This window comes from Schistocerca cancellata, chromosome 4, assembly GCF_023864275.1.
Source record: "Schistocerca cancellata isolate TAMUIC-IGC-003103 chromosome 4, iqSchCanc2.1, whole genome shotgun sequence".
In the NCBI taxonomy this organism is placed as follows: domain Eukaryota; kingdom Metazoa; phylum Arthropoda; class Insecta; order Orthoptera; family Acrididae; genus Schistocerca; species Schistocerca cancellata.
In genome coordinates, this window is record NC_064629.1 from 535,475,542 (window position 1) to 535,502,337 (window position 26,796).

General features: G+C 39.2%; 1 protein-coding gene across 3 annotated transcripts in view; it reads left to right on the top strand.

Annotated features, from left to right (window-relative positions):
* LOC126183603 (ATP-binding cassette sub-family C member 4-like) overlaps nt 1-26,796 on the top strand; it is a 267,542-nt gene that overhangs the window by 160,846 nt on the left and 79,900 nt on the right. For all 3 annotated transcript variants that reach the window (XM_049925712.1, XM_049925713.1, XM_049925714.1), the window contains exons 9-13: nt 6,691-6,870; nt 9,076-9,362; nt 10,325-10,508; nt 18,325-18,450; nt 22,957-23,055. In XM_049925712.1, the coding sequence (XP_049781669.1) occupies nt 6,691-6,870; nt 9,076-9,362; nt 10,325-10,508; nt 18,325-18,450; nt 22,957-23,055 (876 nt within the window). The remainder of the gene's footprint in view (nt 1-6,690; nt 6,871-9,075; nt 9,363-10,324; nt 10,509-18,324; nt 18,451-22,956; nt 23,056-26,796) is intronic.

The window sequence follows — 26,796 nt, forward strand, 5'->3', positions numbered from 1 at the left end:
ATCAATAGCTTCTGTAATTCCCTGCAAGAAGTAGACTGGGACCAGATTGAGCTCTTTGACAATGTTAATGACAAGTACAATGCTTTTCTAAATGAATTTACCTGCCTATTCGAAGCGGCCTTTCCTAAAAGAATGGTCAAATCCAAATGTGAGACCTACTCTAATAAAAACTGGCTAACTCTGGGCATTAAAATGTCTTGCAGAAGGAAAAGGAATCTGTATACCTCACTCAAATCCAGTTATAATGTAGAAAAGGAAAAACATTACAAACTATACTGCTCTATCCTTAAAAAAGTTCTAAGAAGGGCAAAGAGTATTTCTATAAAATCAGAAATTGATGTCTCTGATAACAAAATTAAAACCATATGGGGTATAATAAAAAGGGAAACAGGTAAAATCCCTGCTGCACAAAACACAATAGAAATTAAAACAAATGATACCATTCATGACAATGTTGAAATAATCACTGACATTTTTAACAATCACTGTCTGGCATCAGCAGTACAAACTGGAAAAACAAGTTCTGTTAATGAAGCCATATTATCCCTTCAAAAAGCTATTAATAAAAAAAAAAACAAGCAAATTAAAGTGACTCCTGTCACAGTACATGAAATTAAGAATATAATTAGAGAGATGAAGAGCAAGAACTGTTGGCATAGATGGTATCTCTTCAAGATTACTGAAGGAGTGCTATAAGCCAATAAGCAAAATACTGTGCCACATGTTCAATGAACCCATCCAGTACGGGATTGTTCCTGAGAGACTAAAGTATGCTATTGTCAAACCTCTCTTTAAAAAAGGAGATAAAGCCGATGTTACCAACTATCGGTCTATCTCCTTTTTAACAACCTTTTCTAAAATTCTTGAGAAATTGTTTCAGAAAAGACTTATTGAACACCTCATGCATTATAAGGTATTAAACAGTAGCCAGTTCGGATATCAACAGGGTGTATCAACAGAACAAGCTATTTTTTCCTTCACCCATCAAATCTTAGAGTCTTTCAATAATAAATTATCTCCTGTTGGTATCTTCTGTGACCTTTCTAAGGCCTTTGACAGTGTTAATCATGAAATCCCCTTAGCAAATGTTGAATATTGTGGTATAAGTGGCTCAGTTGGCTCATGGATTAAATCCTACCTAGCTGGAAGAAAGCAGAAGGTTATGTTGAACGACTCTGAGGGGTACTCTGTGTCATATAGCTGGGGCTCTATTGGCTGTGGTGTTCCTCAGGGCTCTGTACTTGGACCCCTTCTCTTTCTCATCTTTATCAATGACCTTCCCTTGTGTACTAGCTTTAAAACTCACTTTACTCTTTTTGCTGATGACACCTCTATCCTCATCAACAAAACTCCCAACCTCAATCTTGAGGAATCGGCCAATATTGTCTTTAGTGAAGTATGTAATTGGTTTGTAAATAATGGGTTATCACTAAATGTTAATAAGACCCAGTTTGTGCATTTCCAAGTAAGGAAAAAAGTTGAGGATCAATTAATTATTACATTGAATGGTAGTGAGTTACTACAAGTTGAGTCAACCAAGTTTCTGGGTTTACACATTGACAACAGTCTAAAATGGTATGAACATGTTTTGCACCTCCACAAAAAACTCAGCTCAGCAACATTCACTGTTCATATTATTTCCACTGTATGTGACCGAGACACCACAAAACTGCTTATTTTAGTTATTTCCATGCATTATTGCTGTATGGCATAGTTTTCTGGGGTAATCAGTCACTATCCAAAACAGAGTTATTAGGATAATGAGCGGAGTCCCGCCTAGACATTCTTGTAGGAACCTTTTCAGAAAATTAGGGATACTGACAACTATATGCCAATAAATCTACTCCCTCTTATGTTTCATTGGTAAAAATGGACAATTGTACAAAACCAATGATTCATACCATACCCACAATACCAGGAGGAAGATGGACCTCCATTATGAATCAAAAAACCTTACTATTGTACAAAAATGAGTCCATTACATGAGCTGCAAGGTGTTCAATGCTCTCCCACCATCACTGAAATTATTTATCCATGAGCTTACCAAATTTAAACAACAGCTCAAACAGTATTTATCAGATAATTCCTTCTATTCGGTAGAAGAATATTTCAGTAAAGTTAACAGTAATTCATTTTCTCATTTACTAATTTGATGTGCTATTATGCATTATGATACTCAAAATCACTGTTAACATTATTTCATCTTTCATTTAGCTATTAAGATCTACCATATTTTTTAATGTAATTTTTTCTATACCTATTAATGTGTATGTTGTCTTATACCAGATATCCTCTTGCAAGAGGTACTTTTATGTATTCCTTTTGTATTATTTATTATAATTCTGACACGTCCTACATCCATGCGAATGCCTTGTAGTATTGGATTTATGGGATATAAATAAATAAATAAATATTGTACTGTCTTAGGGATATTGATTATAAAATAATACAAAAACCTCTGTATAACCTCTGGAACTAGTCACTCAGATAATAATATTGAACTTACATGGTTACATATAAATGAGAAAATGTGAAATACCTTAAGGAACATAGAGGCTCTGTTATTAAAATTTAGTAGTTAGTTAGCCTTTGTATTTATTGATCACTTCCTTGAAGTAGCCTCGAAGATTTGTAGGGCAGCTCAATTTATAAAGCAATGGAATATATGCCCACATAAATATAGGCAAATCATAATTGTCCCACACTCTGTCATAGAAATTAAGTATATAATTAACTCTCTTTAAAGCAAAAACTCTTGTGGAGTTGATAATATCTCAATTAAATAGCTGAAATACTGTTTCACGTGTATTCAGTTTCATATGCAACGAAAATCACTATCATAGGGGATACTTCCAGACAGACTGAAGTATGGTACTTTCAATTTACTTTATGAAAAAGGCAGTAAGACAGGTATTGATAATTACTGATGAAATTTGCTGTTAAGCTCCCTCTCAAAATTACTGGTATATTGTATACCGAAGAACCATAATACACGTCTCTCATAAAAGGATATTTAGCTAGTCTCCAAATGAATTTCAGAAGTGTGTCTCCAGAAAACAAGTCATTTTACAATTAAAAAAGAAAATTATTCAGAATTTAATTGGCGAAATACTGTCAACTGGTAATTGCTATGACTTGTCCAGAGCATTTGACTGTAGAGTTCACAATATGCTCCTTACTGTTCTTGCTACAGTATATGCTCAGAAAGCTGAGTGTGTTAAATTGCCCATGGGAAGATGCAATGGCTCCAGATAAAATCCATTTCATGGATTAATGATGGAGACCATTGTGATGGCCAGCCTGGATGTGGCTTTATAGTGATTTTCCACATACACTTATATAAATACCAGACTCATTCCCAGATTACATTTCAGTTACACAATGTGTAAACACTTTCAAAAACTCTCATACTTGACTATGCAATACACATTAATGCAGGTAGAAGGGACACATGGATTCCTCTCTGGTGAAAGGTGTCAGTAGCTTTAAAATACCTTTAGGAGTGATGACAACATCATAATAATAGCCTATAGACATGTCTGGTTTTCCACAAAATTGAGTATGATACCAGTCCCACCCAGGCATTGACTGGATATCAGGCACCAGAATGGATGTATGGATATTGTTTTATGGTCTTCAGTCACATGACTGGTTTGCTGATGCTCTTCATGCTAGTCTACTTTTGTGCAAGTCTCTTTATCCCTACATAGTTATTGAAACATACATCCACTTGAACCTGCTTCCTGTATTCATGCCTTGGTTTCCCTTTCCAATTTTACCCCACACATTTACTTCTGGTATGAAATTCATGATTTCTTTATGCTTCAGGGTGTGGCCTATCAATCAGTCCCTTCTTTTAGTGAAGATTGTTTGTCTTTCTTGTGATTTCTTACATTACCTTAACAAAAAATATGTAATGCGGGACTGAACAAACACTGCAAAGGCTTTTACATTACAAAGATTTATTGTGATAGAACTGGAACTGTTTGTCCTATGTGTCATGGTTTTCTGTCCATGTACACAAAGGCAAAAATATTAATTTGTAAGGTATTTTTAAACATTTTATCACTTACCTGAAATTTAGTCTTTCACATTATACAGAATTTGCTCTGGTATAGATAAAGGCTATGATGCTGTTAAAAGAAGCATCTACATGTCTCTGATAGTGACTGAATGTTGCAATGATCAGTGAGGAGACCAATGAATGACAAGTACAAGGTGTCCAGCGAAGTAGCCCCTGATTTCAAAATTAAATATCCCCTAAACTAAGATGAGTGCAACAAGAGATATGTTCATTGTAAAAGCTGTAAGAGTTATATAGAGAAGTTACACAGAAGGTTTGAAATAGTTTGAAAAGGTGATAGCAGATGGCACTGTGCACTGTGCAGGTCATACAGAATCAGCACGCATAATTACACCAGTCCTCTGCAAACAGCCTTTGCAGTCACATCATAATCGTTTCAAAATGTCCACCACTTACAGCATGGAAGTGGCACAAACAAAGAATGAAATTTATCATTACATCCTGTAGTGTCTCAATAGAAATGGATACAAATGCCACACAGATTGCCAATTCAAGCTCATCCAGCATGGTGGGATGATTCAGGTGGGCAGCATCCTTCAATGTGCTCCACAAAAAGTAGTCACAAAGAGTCAGATTAGTTGAATATGGAGGCCAATCCATCTCTGAATGAGTAAATTTGCAATAATCCAATGCAATGACTCTATTCCCGAAATATTCGTCACAAAAGTGAAACACCTGTTCACTGTGATGTGGTCTGACCCCAGTTTACCTGTACCACTCATTGCCTGGTTAGACCTCCAGTGTGTGGTTTAACATTCACTAGTGACCATTTCTCACATGAAAAAAGGGCTAATAATACTTCTGCAGCATATGCAGTTGAAACAGTCACTTTGCGAGAATATCTGCATCACATGAACAGGGATTTTTGGAACCCCAAAATCACCAGCTTTGTTTATTCCTGACTCCACTGAGGTGGAAGTGTGCTTCTTCTATGTACCAGATGCAGCCAACATCAAATCCTTCACTATCAGTCCTTGTGGGAATCTGGCTCACCTTCTGTCAAACAGCTCATACAGGTATGGCTGGATCACTTTAGATTGTAAATGGAAATGTATAGGATCTGTCTCAGTATATTCTGTGTGCTGGAACACTTCATACCAATCTCTGCTGCAATTCTTTGAACAGATTTCCTCAGATTTTGCTGACTATTTCCAGAAAACATGGTGACATTTTCAGGAGTAACTACAGTTTGTCTGGGGCTAATATTCTCCACTAGGTCATCAGCAACACTGCCTGTCTGCTGGAATTTTGTGAAGAGCTTGTGAATGGTTTTCACACTAAATCATCTTTGAAAACTCTGTCTTTTTGCCATAGAACTCTATTCTCACCTGTTGTATTCCAGTACCTGAAAAACATGTTGTTCAATGGAATACATGATTTCAAACTCTTCCTTCAGTAGACTAACCTTCTTTCATGTGTCAGTGGTAGAACTGATCATTCTGAGCTGTGGCACACTTTTTTTTGCAATTACAGTGCCATCTGTTAGCAGCTTTTACGACAAACATGAGATTTGTTACACTCAGCTATCAATCTTATTTTCTGAGATATTTAATTTTGGAATCAGGGATTCCTTTGTTTGACACCCTATAGTACTAGAATGTTGGAAAGAATGTGGGTTAATTCAAAATTAGGGTCAAACAAAATCCTCTGTGTAACAACTACCCCTGTCTGCAATATTTTAATTCACAGTGTATTTTGTGTATTTGTTGGAAAGAATGTGGGTTAATTCAAAATTAGGGTCAAACAAAATCCTCTGTGTAACAACTACCCCTGTCTGCAATATTTTAATTCATAGTGTATTTTGTGTATAGTGTGTATTTGTTGGAAAGAATGTGGGTTAATTCAATATTAGGGTCAAACAAAATCCTCTGTGTAACAACTACCCCTGTCTGCAATATTTTAATTCATAGTGTATTTTCTTTCCCTTTATTCAGGGCACTTGTACAGCAAGTGCTTGATAATAGTCTTTGACCAAACCTAGTCACACATTAAAGAATAACTGAAACATCACCTTATGGTGATATGCAATGTCATTTCAAAAATACCAGTAGTCATTTTTTCCTCTTGTAATAATGTTATCAAATGAAACAATGACTGTATACTCTTTCAAAGAAATAAAACTGATGCTTTTGGTTAAGCATCTCAAAAACTTGTTGAGATAATTACAATTGTGCCTTTCCTTTTTTGCATAAATTCTTGTAGTGCTGTCACCCCATTCTGTTTCAAATTTTACAGCTAAGAAAAGGCATCTGCTAAAAATATGACCCTCCCAAAACATTTCACGCATAAAAGTTGATCTTTAATATTAGTTTTTATGTTGTAATGCTCTCTCTAGATGAAAATTTTATTTCATGTGTACAGATTTGTGTTAAATGAGCCGTACAAGTGAGAAAGAGTACCAAGGAGGCTTAAACAACGTCTATGGTCTATGTGTCCAAAATGATACAGAGCTAAATTTTGTGACTTAATAATTTGGACAAACATATGACTCCACTTTGATAAGAATAAATTTAACAACAAAATAAGGAAAAAATAATAATATAATATATATATTTTTTGGTTATGCAGTATAGAAGTATATTTCCCTATCTTTCCATTTGTTTCAGGAATTTCTTGATAAACGAGAGGAATTGTCTGTAGATGAAGAAGGCGTCGGTAAAGGAGAAGTTAGAATGGACCGTGCAACAGCCTGCTGGAGTGCACCACAAGAAACTCTAAATGATGTGTCCATGCATGTACTTCCTGGCAGTTTATGTGCTGTAATTGGGCCTGTGGGAAGTGGAAAGGTCAGTAAACTCAGATCTGTCAGCTGATTTCGTGGTTATCAAAAAAGAGGTTCACTACTAAGTAAATTAACTTGCAATTTCTTTGCAACTTAAAACTGTGAAAAGATTGCATTAGATATTATGTAAATGATCATTTCATAGACCTATAGTGAAAATTCAGTTATATATTTTCCACAAGGAACTTAATACGTGCATAATTTTCTATTACAAATCCTTATTATAGATGAGAAAATAATCCTTTAGACCTTATCTGCAGCTGTTCATGAGCTGTATAACCTCTGTTTTTTTCTATGACTAATTATTTAGTTTCTAAGATGCTGTAATATTCAACACTGTGCTATATGTTAAAATTTTCCTCACTAGGTATAAGAGTTTTCTGAGTATCATAACATGTCATAATGTAAAAAAATATGCTGGAGAAACCAACTTTTGGTCACTGTAATCATGGCCAAAATGTTGGTTTCTCCAGTACAGTTTTTTTACATTATGACGTGGTACAATGCTCAGAAAACTTTTGTGTCAACTGACTCTGGCTGCGAGAGCTATGCAGTTACATTTTCCTCTCTAACTAGCCACAGAAAACAACTATTACTGCACACAACTGTGAAAAACTTATCATACCCATTACAAAATTGTCTGCAGGATCAATAGAAACTCCATTGTAACTAACCACTGGAATCCGTGACCAAATACAGTCTGTAAAATGAGGTATACAAAGTTTGACATGCAACAAGTGCAGCACAGAAAATGTTACTCATATTGCATGATATCATAATGTTGAATACAGAAATGCCTCGTACGATCATATCTCAAAGTGGCTTCATTCCATTTGAGGAGGTAAAACACTGTGATTAGTTAGTTGTTTAATCCATTTCATCTTTTTGTTCCTATTCTCCAGTCACTCACTCTTTCTCCTTATCCTGACATTTCTACTCAACACTCATCTCAAGCTGTGAAAAATGCTTCAAAGCTGAAACACTTCTCCACTAATGTGACCTATTCTCTGAACTGATTTCTTTTTTGTCCCTCTAATTTTTCCCCAACTTTTTTCTGTTTAATGTTTCATGCCAATAATTTTAATAACCTTAAATATTTCATTATGTTACTGCAGGCATTGTTTTATTCTTTTGTATTACAAATGAGTATTACATATTTCTTTACTAGTGTTTATTTAAACAGTAGTTGTACTGTAGTTTTTTTTCTGCAACTGATTATCTTCCAATCCTTTTTAACCATCTAATGATTACTGGCATTCCCATTTCTTCATTATAGTAGTTACCATATTTTAGAAACTTATTGGCATCTTTAATATTACGGATGACCCAGAACGGGCCTTCTTCAAAATATAATTTCTGGCTTAAACACAGCGTGTTTAAAAAAAATTCATCTAGTTTCACAAGAATATATGTTCTACATAAAGAATAATAAAAATAAATAAAGAACCAAATGAATGAAGACAGAGACTTGGAGTGAATTTTAACTCACACATCAAAACAAAAAGTGTACATTTCTGCCAACTGTAAGTTGCAGGTTCATGTGATTGCTGGTAGGGGTCTCCCTGGTGCTGCTAGCTTATCTGCTCACTCATATGATTTGATATGGTGATGATGCAACAACAAAAGACATTTTGCATTCTCCATTGCAACAGGTTTAATTCATTTGCAACTGTGTTGTGTGATTGTAGTCAAGAGTACTGCATTTCACATACCACAGCTAAAAGCACTTGATGTAACAGCAATTTTAATGTCGCATGGTCTCACAGTGTGTTCATTATTTTTCTTTGTGGGGGTTTGTGAAAGACTTCATCTATGTGGCCTATCTTTCAACAACTGTGGATGAACTGCTGTGTTACATTACAACAGCAATGAAAGCAGGATTCCCAAAAATGCAAATTATGGAGGATACATTGAACATTTGTGAAAGATAAATGAAAATTTTGATCGTAAATGCATTTATAAAAAGTCTTCCAATGTATCTGCATGCACGTAAAAGATATATTGTTATAAAGTTAACTGGGCCTTTTAGAAATAAAACTAAAGCTTTTATCTTTATTCACCTATAAGATATAATCTTGTGAATGACAATGAATATTTTTGAAACACCCTACATTTATTAGCGTTAATGAAGGTTCATTTACAATATAATAGACTGGCAAAACATTTTATTTTTAATTTGCAAACTGATAAGTATTTTACTTGGTTACAGAGTTCTCTTCTTTACTCAATTCTTGGAGAGTTACGGTTGAAAAATGGATCAGTTGCTCGTAGAGGTACAGTAGCTTATGTAAATCAAGAGCCATGGGTTTTCACAGGAACTGTAAAGCAAAATATTCTATTTGGACAACCGTTTGACAGCCATAAATACAAAGAAATAGTCAGAGTGTGTTTCTTAGAAAGGGATTTCCAGTTATTGCCAAAAGGAGATGAAACCATAGTAGGAGGAAGAGGCATTAATCTTAGTGGAGGACAGCGAGCACGAATTAATCTGGCAAGGTAATAAATTCCTCTTGTAATTAAAAAAATACTAATCTACTATTTTGCTGAACTACTAGCACAAATAAAAGATGTTGGGGATTTTACTTATGGATAAAGGAATTTCTAGTTCAAATTCAGAAATCAAGGAAATTAAATTAATCAGTGACTTGTGTTTCCATTAAAAGTTTTTTTTTTCAATGAAATTGTACGTAACAGACTAATTATGATGCAGAAAGAAACAGATTCAAACTAACCAAGTACATTGTTCACATTTCATAGCACTGACTATTTTCGTATAGGAGATGGAACTTTATGTCTATGTTACCATACTTATTACAATAATGTTATATTATTATGGTGTTTCTGTTGAGGGTCACAGTTAGATACTAAAAAATAAATGTTAATTAATATCAGTAAGCTTTCACAGAAATGTTACTTAAGAATTCATTTTGAAAAGGATAGTTGCTACTCACCATGTACTGGAGATGCTGAGTCTCAGATAGGCACAACAAAAAGACTGTCAGCAAGTAATGTTTTGGCCAAAAAGGTCTTTATCAGAATTAAGCAGCATACAGGCACGCGCGCACACACACACACACACACACACACACACACACACACACACACACACACACACACACATAATGTGACCACAGTCTCTGGCTGACAATGCCAAAGATTGATCATGTGCGTGTCAGTTGTGTGTGTGTGTGTGTGTGTTGTCTCATTCTGATGAAGGCCTTTTTGGACAAAAGCTTACTTGCTGACAGTCTTTTTGTTGTGCCTATCTGTGATGCAGCATCTCTGCTCTATGGTGAGTAGCAACTAAGCTTTTCATAATATTGTCATTATTTCATATTGGGTTTTCCACTGTTTGATTTTACTTAAGAATTTATACAATGTTTCACCACAGCTGCATTCAATTTGGATTTTATATTTTCATTGAAACATTTTTCTATTTTTCTTCTTCTTTTCTTCAGGGCTGTATACAGCAATGCTGACATTTATCTTTTAGATGATCCTTTATCAGCAGTTGACACGCATGTTGGAAAACATCTGTTCAATGAATGTATATGTGGGTATTTAGAACAAAAAACCAGGATTTTAGTGACACATCAGCTGCAGTACCTCCAGAAAGCAGATCATATTGTAATTCTGAATAATGTAAGTTCTAGACTGTACCATAATTATCTACAAAGTTATTATATCTAAAAATTACTTTTCTATTCTAATTCTGAAAATTTTAATTGATAACTCCAATAATGTGTGGAAATAAGGAAATATTCTGTGTAGATACACTGATGGAATCTCATAGGATGATTTACTATGCAATTAGCATTGCATTGTACAAAATTCTTTATTTTCGCAAGTCATCTTACCACATAATAATACACACTAATTATCCAAAACATGACCACCTGCTTAATAGAGTGTAGGTCCACCTTTGGAATTCAATATCACTTTGATTCTATGTGGCATGGATTTGACAAGCCCTTATGGGCATGGAACTGGCACTAAGTAGAGACCCAAGATGAGTTCCATCAGCTTCAGATAAGGTGAATTTAGAGGACATCAGTGTGAGCTTACTGTAATACCTCTAAAACCACTTTAGTGTGATTCTGGCCTTGTGGCACTGATAGTTATCTTGAAGGAAGATACCATCATGCACAGGGAAGACATCAAGCATGAGAGGGTGCAAGCAGTCTGCAATAACGATCATGTAGTCCATAGCTGTCAAGGTGCCTATGATTACTGTCATACTACATGGATAACATAATACTATTCCCAAAATGCAGCATCTGTGGTGCAGCGCATGTTTCAAGCAGCTGTTCACCTGGATGATAGCATGATCCACAGTCCTATCTCAGAGATCCTGTGGCTACTGCAGTTATAATTGACAATGTTACATTGTTAATGTGGGAACACATAGGGGTCATCTGCTGCAGAACCCCATTTTCAGTAATCTGATCTGAATAGTATGCCTGCATCAGCATTGTACTCTGTCATCAGATCTGCCTCAGACTGCTGTCTATCCTGCTTTATAGACTGGAAATTCAACATTTCATTGGCTACTCATTGTTTCACCATTCTTCTACCTCATTCCATAGATCCTAATGACAACAGCACATGAACAGTTGACAGCTTCACCATTTCTGAGATACTTATGGCCAGATGCATGGCCAAAGCAATCTGTCCATTGTGAAAGATGTGTATATCAATCGATTTCCCTATTTGTGGCCATCATCATTGCTAGAATTATGTCCCATTTGTCTCTGCCCTACTTATATACCTTGAGTCTGCTTAGAAAATGGTATATGATCCTTTCTATAAGTACAGTATTAAAACTGTTGTAAAATACAATTGTTACAAATTTATACTGCACTATATGTTTTCATATTCTGAAGACCACATTTCTCAAGCTGTTAAGTGAGAAATAAACTACCACAGTATTTGTGAGACCTTTGAACTAATGGATGAAAGCATATAGAAACCTCTGAATGAAAACAGGAACATTTTTAAGATTCTCAGATTGAAAGACTGATTTCATCTGTCTCCCATTCTGAGATCATTCTTGCATCCAACTTTAGTTTTTACTGGAAACATTGAATTTAACATATATAGCAGCCTCACATTCAATAAAATGGGTAGATGTATGAAATAAGGCTCCTGTTTGCAGCCAAGGAACTGAAAATACCCAGCAGATGACTTGTAGATGTAAAATTAAAATGCTGAATGAGGACACTCAGTCAGTTCTCCTTGAAAAATATTAAATTCCTGTGCTGAATCTAGTGACATATTTGAGTGTAATGCAGATGGCACTGGTCAATGTGCTGCTTTGCATTATCCTCAGTAACGATGTAGTGGACAAGAAGAGGAATTATCAAACACCCTAAGAATAGGTGAAATGGTTAAACATGCAATTCCAGCTTAGGAAGTGTGTGTACCAGAAACAGTTAATTGTATTTTTGAAGTAAATAATATGATGCTGAAATATATGGAAAAGTAGTTGCTTATCGGCAGCCAAAAAAGAAGTACTTTAACTTATGCAGAAATAACATATAAACAAAGGCAAACAAAAAATTGCTGTTCAATGTCATGTTCATGAAATTTTGAAAACATATATTTTATTGGAAAAATGGTAGGAGATAAGCAAAAGCTAAAATTATCAAATGAAAATACACATTTACTCAGTCCCATGTCAGGGCAAACCATATCTCATTATTCCTCTTTTGGTGATTAATAAGTTGTTAGTAGCCACACAACTTCTATGCTGCCATTATTATATATTTTGTATAAGGATCATGAGAATATATTTATAAATGGTCTAGTGGATCACATGAGAAGTTCCATAAGGCTTTTGTGGATGGTGCTATTATATACAGAGAAGTAAAAAATTTAGAAAATTGTAGTGAAATACAGGAAGAGCTGCAGAGGATTGATGCTTGGTGCAGGGATTGGCAGTTGACAGTCAGTATAAACAAATGTAATGTATTGCTCATAAGCAGGCAGAAAGACCCAGAAGTTATGATTATATGATTGTAAGACAATCACCCAAAACAGTCACATGCATTAAATATCTGGAAGTGAGTGTACAGAGCTATTTAAAGTGGAATGACCACATGAAAGTAATCATAGGTAGGGCAGATGCCAAATGAGTTTAATTGCAAGAATCCTCAAAAAGTGCATTCCTTCCAAAAAGGAGTGAGTTTACAAAACCCTCATTTGACAAGACTTGAATATTTCCAGTCAGTACAGAATGGATAGAGGAAATAGAAAAGATCCAAAAATCTACATCTACGTCCATATTCCGCAAGCCACCTGACGGTGTGTGGCGGAGGGTACCTTCAGTACCTCTATCGGTTCTCCCTTCTATTCCAGTCTCGTATTGTTCGTGGATAGATGGATTGTCGGTATGCCTCTGTGTGGGCTCTAATCTCTCTGATTTTATCCTCATGGTCTCTTCGCGAGATATACGTAGGAGGGAGCAATATACTGCTTGACTCTTCGGTGAAGGTATGTTCTCGAAACTTCAATAAAAGCCCGTACCGAGCTACTGAGCATCTCTCCTGCAGAGACTTCCACTGGAGTTTATCTATCATCTCCGTAACACTTTCGCGATTACTAAATGATCCTGTAACGAAGCGCGCTGCTCTCCGTTGGATCTTCTCTATCTCTTCTATCAACCCTATCTGGTACGGATCCCACACTGCTGAGCAGTATTCAAGCAGTGGGCGAACAAGCGTACTGTAACCTACTTCCTTTGTTTTCGGATTGCATTTCCTTAGGATTCTTCCAATGAATCTCAGTCTGGCATCTGATTTACCGACGATCAACATTATATGATCATTCCATTTTAAATCACTCCTAATGCGTACTCCCAGATAATTTATGGTATTAACTGCTTCCAGTTGCTGACCTGCTATTTTGTAGCTAAATGATAAAGGATCTATCTTTCTGTGTATTCGCAGCACATTACACTTGTCTACATTGAGATTCAATTGCCATTCCCTGCACCATGCGTCAATTCGCTGCAGATCCTCCTGCATTTCAGTACAATTTTCCATTGTTACAACCTCTCGATACACCACAGCATCATCTGCAAAAAGCCTCAGTGAACTTCCGATGTCATCCACCAGGTCATTTATGTATATTGTGAATAGCAACGGTCCTATGACACTCCCCTGCAGCACACCTGAAATCACTCTTACTTCGGAAGACTTCTCTCCATTGAGAATAACATGCTGCGTCCTGTTATCTAGGAACTCCTCAATCCAATCACACAATTGGTCTGATAGTCCATATGCTCTTACTTTGTTCATTAAACGACTGTGGGGAACTGTATCGAACGCCTTGCAGAAGTCAAGAAACACGGCATCTACCTGTGAACCCGTGTCTATGGCCCTCTGAGTCTCGTGGACGAATAGCGCGAGCAGGGTTTCACATGACCAACATGAGCAACAAATTTCATTACAAGTTCATTTAGTAAGCATGAGAGTACCATCGAGATGCTCAAGCAACTCCACTGCGGACACTACAAGTGTTGTTTGCTGGTAAAATTCTAAAAGTGTATGTTCCTAGAAGAGCCAACTGATTCATCACTTCTTCCTAAATGTATCTTGTGGAAAGACTATGCAGGTAAAGAGGTTTGAGCTCACATGGAGCCTTACCAACAACTGCTCTTCCTGCAGGCCACTTGTGACGGGAACAAAATATGTGGAAGTGACACTGGTACATGAAGTACTCTCCACCACACACTGTAAGGTGGACTATGGAGTATAGGTCTAGATATAGATAAGATAAGAGAGATTAGTGCACAAACAGAGGCATATAAACAATATGAGGTGCATTCAAGTTCTAAGGCCTCTGATTTTTTTTCTAATTAACTACTCACCCGAAATCGATGAAACTGGCATTACTTCTCGACGTAATCGCCCTGCAGACGTACACATTTTTCACAACGCTATGCCATGATTCCATGGCAGCAGGGAAGGCTTCTTTAGGAGTCTGTTTTGACCACTGGAAAATTGCTGAGGCAATAGCAGCACGGCTGATGAATGTGCGGCCACGGAGAGTGTCTTTCATTGTTGTAAAAAGCCAAAAGTCACTAGGAACCAGGTCAGGTGAGTAGGGAGCATGAGGAATCATTTCAAAGTTGCTAGGAACCAGGTCAGGTGAGTAGGGAGCATGAGGAATCATTTCAAAGTTGCTGTGAATCTGTGTGCTTCCATTGAGCTGACTGGCGCTTTGTTTCTGGATTGAAAAATGGCATCCACGTCTCATCCATTGTCACAACCAACGAAAAGAAAGTCCCATTCATGTTGTCATTGCACGTCAACATTGCTTGGCAACATGCCACGCGGGCAGCCATGTGGTCGTCCGTCAGCATTCGTGGCACCCACCTGGATGACACTTTTCGCATTTTCAGGTCGTCATGCAGGATTGTGTGCACAGAACCCACAGAAATGCCAACTCTGGAGGCGATCTGTTCAACAGTCATTCAACGATCCCCCAAAACAATTCTCTCCACTTTCTCGATCATGTCGTCAGACCGGCTTGTGCGAGCCCGAGGTTGTTTCGGTTTGTTGTCACACGATGTTCTGCCTTCATTAAACTGTCGCACCCATGAACGCACTTTCAACACATCCATAACTCCATCACCACATGTCTCCTTCAACTGTCAATGAATTTCAATTGGTTTCACACCACGCAAATTCAGAAAACGAATGATTGCATGCTGTTCAAGTAAGGAAAATGTCGCCATTTTAAGTATTTAAAACAGTTCTCATTCTCACCGCTGGCGGTAAAATTCCATCTGCCGTATGGTGCTGCTGTCTCTGGGACATATTGACAATGAACACGGCCTCATTTTAAAACAATGCGCATGTTTCTATCTCTTTCCAGTCCGGAGAAAAAAAATCGGAGGCCTTAGAACTTGAATGCACCTCGTACTTTTTCCCTCACTCTGTATGCAAATGGAATGGGAGGGATAAAAAACTTGGGTATGATGTACCCTCTGTCATGCTTTGCACAGTGGCTTGTGGAATATAAAGTAGATGTAGATGTTAGCAGATTTGAATCTGAATTTTTACATGAATAACAAAAGAAAATATGTCCTTGCACACTACAATAAAGCTTCCTGCAGATTCTATATTGTAACTTTAATGATTGCATAATACACTCCTGGAAATGGAAAAAAGAACACATTGACACCGGTGTGTCAGACCCACCATACTTGCTCCGGACACTGCGAGAGGGCTGTACAAGCAATGATCACACACACGGCACAGCGGACACACCAGGAACCGCAGTGTTGGCCGTCGAATGGCGCTAGCTGCGCAGCATTTGTGCACTGCCGCCGTCAGTGTCAGCCAGTTTGCCGTGGCATACGGAGCTCCATCGCAGTCTTTAACACTGGTAGCATGCCGCGACAGCGTGGACGTGAACCGTATGTGCAGTTGACGGACTTTGAGCGAGGGCGTATAGTGGGCATGCGGGAGGCCGGGTGGACGTACCGCCGAATTGCTCAACACGTGGGGCATGAGGTCTCCACAGTACATCGATGTTGTCGCCAGTGGTCGGCGGAAGGTGCACGTGCCCGTCGACCTGGGACCGCACCGCAGGGACGCACGGATGCACGCCAAGACCGTAGGACCCTACGCAGTGCCGTAGGGGACCGCACCGCCACTTCCCAGCAAATTAGGGACACTGTTGCTCCTGGGGTATCGGCAAGGACCATTCGCAACCGTCTCCATGAAGCTGGGCTACGGTCCCGCACACCGTTAGGCCGTCTTCCGCTCACGCCCCAACATCGTGCAGCCCGCCTCCAGTGGTGTCGCGACAGGCGTGAATGGAGGGACGAATGGAGACGTGTCGTCTTCAGCGATGAGAGTCGCTTCTGCCTTGGTGCCAATGATGTTCGTATGCATGTTTGGCACCGTGCAGGTGAGCGCCACAATCAGGACTGCATACGACCGAGGCACACAGGGCCAACACCCGGCATCATGGTGTGGGGAGCGATCTCCTACACTGGCCGTACACCACTGGTGATCGTCGAGGGGACACTGAATAGTGCACGGTACATCCAAACCGTCATCGAACCCATCGTTCTACCATTCCTAGACCGGCAAGGGAACTTGCTGTTCCAACAGGACAATGCACGTCCGCATGTATCCCGTGCCACCCAACGTGCTCTAGAAGGTGTAAGTCAACTACCCTGGCCAGCAAGATCTCCGGATCTGTCCCCCATTGAGCATGTTTGGGACTGGATGAAGCGTCGTCTCACGCGGTCTGCACGTCCAGCACGAACGCTGGTCCAACTGAGGCGCCAGGCGGAAATGGCATGGCAAGCCATTCCACAGGACTACATCCAGCATCTCTACGATCATCTCCATGGGAGAATAGCAGCCTGCATTGCTGCGAAAGGTGGATAAACACTGTACTAGTGCCGACATTGTGCATGCTCTGTTGCCTGTGTCTATGTGCCTGTGGTTCTGTCAGTGTGATCATGTGATGTATCTGACCCCAGGAATGTGTCAATAAAGTTTCCCCTTCCTGGGACAATGAATTCACGGTGTTCTTATTTCAATTTCCAGGAGTGTATGTAAACTGTGCCTTCATTCACCTCTAAACTACTCTGGTAGGATAAATACATTTTTTATGTCAAAAAAGTTTCCAGTACGACAGGTTTTAATAGGGAATTCATTTACACTTCTCTGCAAAATTTAAGGACAAGATGAATAAATTAACATAACATATTAACTATTTGTGGGAGTATGTTGTGAGATGTCTCCCAGTCATGCAAAGAAAGCTAGATGTCACATGGCATGTGGTCAGGATGACTGTGGTGCCAAAAGAAGCTGGTCCCACAACATGAGGCTCTTAAACAAATACTTGAAAAAAAGTGCATGTCGATCAGCAAGCAGTTACAGTACCCTCATATGGCAGGGGTGGCAACATGTAATGCACTCATGAACATTGTTAATATCATTTTTTTGGTGGTCCAGGTGTTGTGGTGTGGGGAGGCATAATGTTGTATGGCCATACTGACCTCCAAAGCTTTGAACATAGTACACACACACACACACCAGTCAATACTATTGTGACACTTAACTCCTTTCCCATGTTCATCTTTTCATATGTGCATTTCGCCCTGACTTTTGTATTATGCAGGGACATCATAAATTGTGATTACTTTGGTGTAATTATTGTCTTTGAATAAAAATGTAATTTCTGTTCATTTCATTGCATATTTCTCTCAGCTATCTTCTGTACTATACTGTAGGTATTCTTTCTATGTAGGGTTCAAGTTTCATCAAGCTATGTTACTTGGCAATGACACCTCGTGTGAAAGTTACTTTCACCCTTAAATTTTGCACACCAATGTAGTTGAAAGTGTATACGCACATCAATGAGACATGTCCAGTAACATATTAATTGATTCTCTGGTTTTAGTATTCTCATATATCACTTCATGTTTCAGGGAGGTGTTGAGACACAAGGTAGCTTTGGTGACATAGTGTCAAGTGGTCTTAATTTTGCAAAACTACTATCAGATAAAGATGATCCTGATGAAGAAAATGATGGTGATCAAATGCTTGGAAAAGTTGTAAGTATGAAACCAAGAATATTACATTTATTTGAGTACATAGCTGTTCAAAATATTTTGCACCACCCTTATCATTTGCACAGTTTGTGTTTCTTTTGACCAGAAACCTCTTTTGAGTACAGTAAATTGCTACATACAGTCACTTGTGTAATGGAGGTACAACTAAACCTGAACTCTCAGTGCAGTTCATTAGAACACACCATATCTTGAATTGTGAGTGGACCATGCAGCTTGTATATAATGTTCTGTATGCCCCAAAGAATCATTTCAGGCATAGATTATGTATGCACTGTCACATTATTTCAAGAAGGGTTTTCAGCATGTAAAATTGGTGTTCACTATTGTAATGTCATGTGAACATTCAGCTATCATTATGAGGTACAAAGCATTGAAGGTCTGCCTCATAGTGGTCATCCATAGTCAACAACACCAGCTAAGGAATGCTTGACTGTGGCTCATAAGCACAGGGAAGAGAGTGCAACAGAACTATGTGCTTTCATTTTGGAGGCTACTGGGAATGCTGTGTTGATCCAGGCTGTGTACAATTAATCATCTCTGCACAACCAATTTGGCCTCAAGGCATCCATTATGAACAAAAGTACATCCCCATCAGCATCATATTTATGAAGAAGGTAGGAAAGGAAAACAATGAATAGAACGTGGAGTAATAGCATGAGTTTCTCTTCACCAATGAGTGCAGAGTTTGTCTGATGCATAATAACTGTCATAGAAGTCAGGTGTGGTGATCTAGTGCTAAGGTATAATCATGGAAACTGGCCTGCTGGATCTAATCTCCATCAGACATTGAAGTTTTTCAGTCTGCCTTCATCTCTCAGCAATCTACATCTACATCTACACTACTGGCCATTAAAATTGCCACACCACGAAGATGACGTGCTACAGACGCGAAATTTAACCGACAGGAAGAAGATGCTGTGATATGCAAACGATTAGCATTTCAGAGCATTCACACAAGGTTGGCGCCGGTGGCGGCACCTACAACATGCTGACATGTGGAAAGTTTGCAACCCATTTCTCATACACAAACAGCAGTTTACCGGCATTACCTGGTAAAACGTTGTTATGATGCCTCGTGTAAGGAGGAGAAATGCATACCATTACGTTTCCGACTTTGATAAAGGTCGGATTGTAGCCTATCACGATTGCTGTTTATCGCATCGCGACAATGCTGCTCGCGTTGGTCGAAATCCGATGACTGTTAGCAGAATATGGAATCGGTGTGTTCAGGAGGGTAATACGGAACACCATGCTGGATCCCAACAGCCTCGTATCACTAGTGGTTGAGATGACAGGCACCTTATCCGCATGGCTGTAACGGATCGTGCAGCCACGTCTCGATCCCTGAGTCTTCAGATGGGGACGTTTGCAAGACAACAACCATCTACACAAACAGTTCGATGACATTTGCAGCAGCATGGACTATCAGTTTGGAGACCATGGCTGCAATTACCCTTGATGCTGCGTCACAGACAGGAGCACCTGCAATGGTGTACTCAACGACAAACCTGGGTGCACGAATGGCAAAACGTCATTTTTTCAGATGAATCCAGGTTCTGTTTACAGCAACATGATGGTCGCATCCGTGTTTGTCGACATCGCAGTGAACCCTCATTGGAAGCGTGTACTCGTCATCGCCATACTGGCATATCACACGGCGTGATGGTATGGGGTGCCATTGGTTACGCGTCCCTGTCACCTCTTGTTCGCACTGACGGCACTTTGAACAGTGGACGTTACATTTCAGATGTGTTACGACCCGTGGCTCTACCCTTCATTAGATCCCTGCGAAACGCTACATTTCAGCAGGATAATGCATGACCGCATAGATAGGTATGCTAGGAGTGAGGCATAGTTTGGATTCTATGTTATGCTGTAAGTCCCCTTTCTCCAGTAGGATAGGGATAGATTAAGGGCGTGCATGTTGACCCAATCATGCCATATGAATTTACTTTATATTATTGTCCTAGAAAAAGTGTGGATATTGCCAACTATCAATACATGTGTCAGACATGAAGTCCTATGGGTCCTACAGGGACATGAATCATTCATGGTTTGAGCTGGTTGTCATTTCTCATTAATATCAGTGGTAATTTGAGTACTGTACAGTATCAGGACATTATCCTCCAGCCTATTTTCAGCCCTATTGTTAACATTTTGGCCACTGGATTGTCTTTCAAGATGATAGTGCATGTGCATATTGCATGTACCTCATGAACATCTGCATCATCATAAGCACCTTCCTCATATTGTGGCTGAGCTAAAGAGGGCTACATTGAAATAGCTGGACAGGTCTGAGCAGTAATGGCAACTGTATACTTAGGAGGATGCAAGCATGTTACAATGCAGGGGTTGAAACAACATAGTACTCAGTGCTACCCAGCATCAGATTTTGATTTCACAGATGTGAATTTTTGAACAGAGATTTATTTATTTATTTATGCATTTTTTATTTATATATTTATTTTATTAACCATAACTAGTCACACAGTATGGTGCCAAAAGGCATGAATAGCTTCTGTAGAGAAAGTCAGACTTTGGGCTTCTAACACTCTCATTGATAAGTCAGCAAATGTGTCTATTCTTGCACCTGCATTCTATGTGGGCATGACAATGAACAATTTGTCTGTCCATATGAATGGCCACCAACAAATTGTGGCCAAGAGACAGCTGAACCACCCAGTTGGTGAACATGCTGACCAACACAATGTGCTTCACTTCAATGACTACTTCACAGTCAGCATCAAAATGAGCTTTTCTGAATTACGCAGGTGGGAAGTCTCCCTGCTATATATATTAACTTCCCGTGAACCCCCTGAACTCAACCTTTGATATTTCCTGTCCTTGACCCACCTATCCCCTTCCCTGCTCTCATTCCAGCACTACACAGCCTTTAATTCTGCCAACACAGTCACTAGTCTTTCTCCCCATCCTCAACATCTCTCCTTTTCCACTCTCCTCCTCCCACCACCCCACCCCCCACCTCTGCCACCATCTAACCTCGCGACTGCACTTAGCAGCCTTACCCCATCCCTGGCACATCCATGCATGACCCCACAAGCAACACTATACCTTCACTCACCCCCATCCTGCTATCCCTCCCCTTCCACAGCCCACCCATCTCCTTAGATGCACCACCCACAGATCGCTTCTTCCATCAAGCATAGTTGCTGTATGCAATCCAGCCTCAGTGGCCAGAGACAGCAGTCTTGTATGTGTGAGTTGTGCTTGTTTGAAAGTGTATGTTTTTTCTACTGTTAAGAAGGCCTTTTGGCTGAAAGCTCAAATGGATAGCAGTCTTTTTGTGCCTGTCTGCAACTTAATGTTTTCTCTGTATGGTGAGTAGTAACCAATCTTCTCATAATATTGTCATATAAAAATGATTTCATATGTTCTCAAATGTACACAAAGAAAGAAGAGAGCACTTAAATTACTTTCAATCACTGATTTCCCCTCAGAGTCAGCTTTAAAGCAGGGATATTAGTTTCTCTTATTAAAATAAATCATTATGTTAACAAAAATCTTAATTATATTCAGCATGAAATGTGGGTTGTGAGCTGAGTGGGGAAGTATCAGACTAAAATTCCAAAGATTGAAGTTTCAATCATCAGTCACCTAGAGAATTTTTTCTGTAATTGCCACTTGTTTTGTCTCTGGTGAAAATGGCATATAGCACATGGTTCAGAGTCTCCTTTACACTGTAGGCTCATTATGTCTGGATAAGTTAGTACAAAGGTTTGAGAAAACAATGGTATACCATCTATAATAGGACCTTGCCTGGGGTGTCAAACCAGTCTTCTGGTTGAGGATGCAAGACTAATATGTCAGACTACAGATTAAACAGGGTTGTTCATCTGAGTTCAAACAAGGGAAGAGAGAGAGAGAGAGAGAGAGAGAGAGAGTAAATAAAAGTACTGAGAGTAGGTTTACATTAGGTACACTGTTTGTCATGTTTACCTGCAGTGAGGAGATCCTTAAAAATGTGAAACATGGCATGAAAATAAAAAAAGTATAGTACAGGGCAACCAAAGTAGGATGTTATATGTGGATCACTTTCCCTGCAATCCAGCAGTGTAATTGCCCTTAAGGAGCACCACTATAAAGCTGGTTGATACATCTGTTTTATAATTGTTTGTTGAGTTTTACAATGACATGGATTTTAATCCAATTGACACCTATACATATACAATACGCTTTTATAAAAGAACTAACATCCTTCTGCATACCTTAAGTGAAATGATCTGACATTTTTATTGGCATTTGGCAGCTCTCCACCCGCCTTCCACATCCTTTTTTTTTTTCATTTACAGGTACTTTTGGAAATACTTCATACACTCTTTCACAGGTTCTGAATAACTATTTTTAAAAGAGTGAAAATTATGAACAGAATTTTATTTTGATTTTATGTGCAGTAAAGTAACTGATTTATTAAATCACCAGAGAACTGTATATTCCACATTTTCATTGTTTTTTCCTTTCATGTGACAGGAAGAAAAGCTCATCAGACGTTCAGTGCGAATCGGCTCTAAGAGGAACACTGATGTCCATGTTCCAAACAGAGGAGACACATCTGAATTAGCTGAAGTGGTAAGTATAGCTCATGGAAATTATAAGCCTCCTAAGTTATCCTTAGAATGTTTAAAGAATCTACCTATAAGATATGACACAATTAACACATGGTATTCTCATATGTAAATGATTAAGACAAGTTACTTCATATCAGACAATCATAGTCGAAATATCTTTGAAATACATTTTCATTTAACATCTGGAGTGGAAGAAGTAGTGGGGGCCATGAAATAAAGAGAGAAACTTGCCCATGCGCATGTGTGTTCATCTGATCTGCACGTCTGTATGTACTAATAGGAAAAAATGAAAGAAGTAATTCTCATACAAACATGTGACTGCAGGAAATTTTGGAACAAATGATTTAGCAGAGGTTCGAGTACTCCCTCGGTCATGGATATGTGTGTTTTTCCTTAGGATCATTTAGGTTAAGTAGTGTGTAAGCTTAGGGACTGATGACCTTAGCAGTTAAGTCCCATACGATTTCACACACATTTGAACAAATGATTTAGCAAGATCGACAGATAAATTACTACTTTAAAATCAGAAGACAGAATTGAAACAAAGAGAAATACAGGCATAAGTCATCTGATGATGACCTAAGAAGCCAAAAGCTAGTTCATAACAAACTATTGAATAAATATTATTGTGGAACATTAATACTGTGTATACAGGTTTTAATAGGCGTATTTTCCTCCAAGAACCTATGGAATATTCCATAAATATTATAAGAATGAGAAAACAGACCAGGTAAACAATGTAGAACAAGTTTATAAAATATTCAAGAACACAAACCTCCTTCATGGAGTTAAAACTTACCCACAAATGAAAGTTTGTTTGGTACTTTGAAGCCCAGTAAGAAAGGCAAAAAATGATTAACTGGCCAAAGAGCAAAGTGAATAACAAAAATGTTTCAAGCTCACATTCACTTGGAGTGTTCTGGAGATAATAACACAAGTAGTCATGGTCTTGGCAAAGGGAAGCCATGTGCCCTTAACGAGCATAAAGCCAAGTCTGAAGAAGTAAACTCACCACCCTATGCTCAGCAGGGATTAGAAGTTAAACATGGCACAGTGACTGTCCAGTGAAGGTTCCTTAGCAAGAGCTCTGATTGATGGACCACTACTGTAGTTGGCATCTGGCCTAGAGAACTTGAAGGAATTACTGGTTCAACAGCTGACACAGAACTGTCATTCTGTGATTGAGCTCTGGCATAAATACTGCCACTGCATATGGATAAGGCACAGCCTGCTAGTAGGCATGTAACATCATATTGGAAAATACTTACCAAAATATGAGACAAGCATGGACCAGTATTTGGCATGCAGGCACTTGTGCCTGTTGTGGCAGATGATGCCTGAAGCATGACTACTTAAGGGATGCAAGTGTGTCATAGGCCTCTAACTTGTAGGAGGGTCACAGCATCCCTTCCCACAGGGCGTAAATGTTGAAGTCATATTAGTGAAGAGTTATGGTTGTGACTCTATCTCCCCTCTTTTTCGAGATCTGGCAGCTCTGTCAGGATACATAGGGTGAGGAGGTGTTGTGGTGTTTGCCCTGAGGAAGTAATGTCAGAGATGGCCTACAGCCATGTCCATAGGCTAGGGTCCAGGTGCAGGCACATTTGGAGCAGTTGGCAAGACTGGTAGCAGCCAAGGAGCAAGCTATCTGGAATGAATCAGCAATGATACAAAATGTAGTTATAGATATACTTTATGCAGATGGCTGATGGTGTGGTGTGAAAGAAACATTGACATGACACGGTAAAATTGCACCCAGAGGATGGATGTGAGGGTGAGAGCACCCAAAAGGTAGAAAAACTGTGCCTGGAGAGCATACATGAGCAGAAGAGCACTTGAGCAGTAAAATGACTGTGCCTAGAAGACATAGATGAGTACAGGAGCACTTAAGATGTAGAACTGTAATGCCTGGAGGGCATAGATGAGTATGGGAGCACTAAGCACATAAAATGATTGTGCTCGAATGCTATAGATGGGTGTGGGAGCACTCAAGAAATAAGGAAACTTCTACATCTACATCTACATCCATACTCCGCAAGCCACCTGACGGTGTGTGGCGGAGGGTACCTTGAGTACCTCTATCGGTCTCCCTTCTATTCCAGTCTCATATTGTTCGTGGAAAGAAGGATTGTCGGTATGCCTCTGTGTGGGCTCTAATCTCTCTGATTTTATCCTCATGGTCTCTTCGCGAGATATACGTAGGAGGGAGCAATATACTGCTTGACTCTTCAGTGAAGGTATGTTCTCGAAACTTTGACAAAAGCCCATACCGAGCTATTGAGCGTCTCTCCTGCAGAGTCTTCCACTGGAGTTTATCTATCATCTCCGTAACGCTTTCGCGATTACTAAATGATCCTGTAATGAAGCACGCTGCTCTCCGTTGGATCTTCTCTATATCTTCTATCAACCCTATCTGGTACGGATCCCACACTGCTGAGCAGTATTCAAGCAGTGGGCGAACAAGCGTACTGTAACCTACTTCCTTTGTTTTCGGATTGCATTTCCTTAGGATTCTTCCAATGAATCTCAGTCTGGCATCTGCTTTACCGACGATCAACATTATATGATCATTCCATTTTAAATCACTCCTAATGCGTACTCCCAGATAATTTATGGTATTAACTGCTTCCAGTTGCTGACCTGCTATTTTGTAGCTAAATGATAAAGGATCTATCTTTCTGTGTATTCGCAGCACATTACACTTGTCTACATTGAGATTCAATTGCCATTCCCTGCAACATGCATCAATACGCTGCAGATCCTCCTGCATTTCAGTACAATTTTCCATTGTTACAACCTCTCGATACACCACAGCATCATCTGCAAAAAGCCTCAGTGAACTTCCGATGTCATCCACCAGGTCATTTATGTATATTGTGAATAGCAATGGTCCTATGACACTCCCCTGCAGCACACCTGAAATCACTCTTACTTCGGAAGACTTCTCTACATTGAGAATGACATGCTGTGTCCTGTTATCTAGGAACTCCTCAATCCAATCACACAATTGGTCTGATAGTCCATATGCTCTTACTTTGTTCATTAAACGACTGTGGGGAACTGTATTGAACGCCTTGCGGAAGTCAAGAAACACGGCATCTACCTGTGAACCCATGTCTATGGCCCTCTGAGTCTCGTGGACGAATAGCGTGAGCTGGGTTTCACATGACCGTCTTTTTTGAAACCCATGCTGATTCCTACAGAGTAGATTTCTAGTCTCCAGAAAAGTCATTGTACTCGAACACAATACGTGTTCCAAAATTCTACAACTGATTGACGTTAGAGATATAGGTCTATAGTTCTGCACATCTGTTCGACGTCCCTTCTTGAAAATGGGGATGACCTGTGCCCTTTTCCAATCCTTTGGAACGCTACGCTCTTCTAGAGACCTACGGTACACCACTGCAAGAAGGGGGGCAAGTTCCTTCGCGTACTCTGTGTAAAATTGAACTGGTATCCCATCAGGTCCAGAGGCCTTTCCTCTTTTGAGCGATTTTAATTGTTTCTCTATCCCTCTGTCATCCATTTCGATATCTACCATTTTGTCATCTGTGCGACAATCTAGAGAAGGAACTACAGTGCAATCTTCCTCTGTGAAACAACTTTGGAAAAAGACATTTAGTATTTCGGCCTTTAGTCTGTCATCCTCTGTTTCAGTACCATTTTGGTCACAGAGTGTCTGGACATTTTGTTTTGATCCACCTACCGCTTTGACATAAGACCAAAATTTCTTAGGATTTTC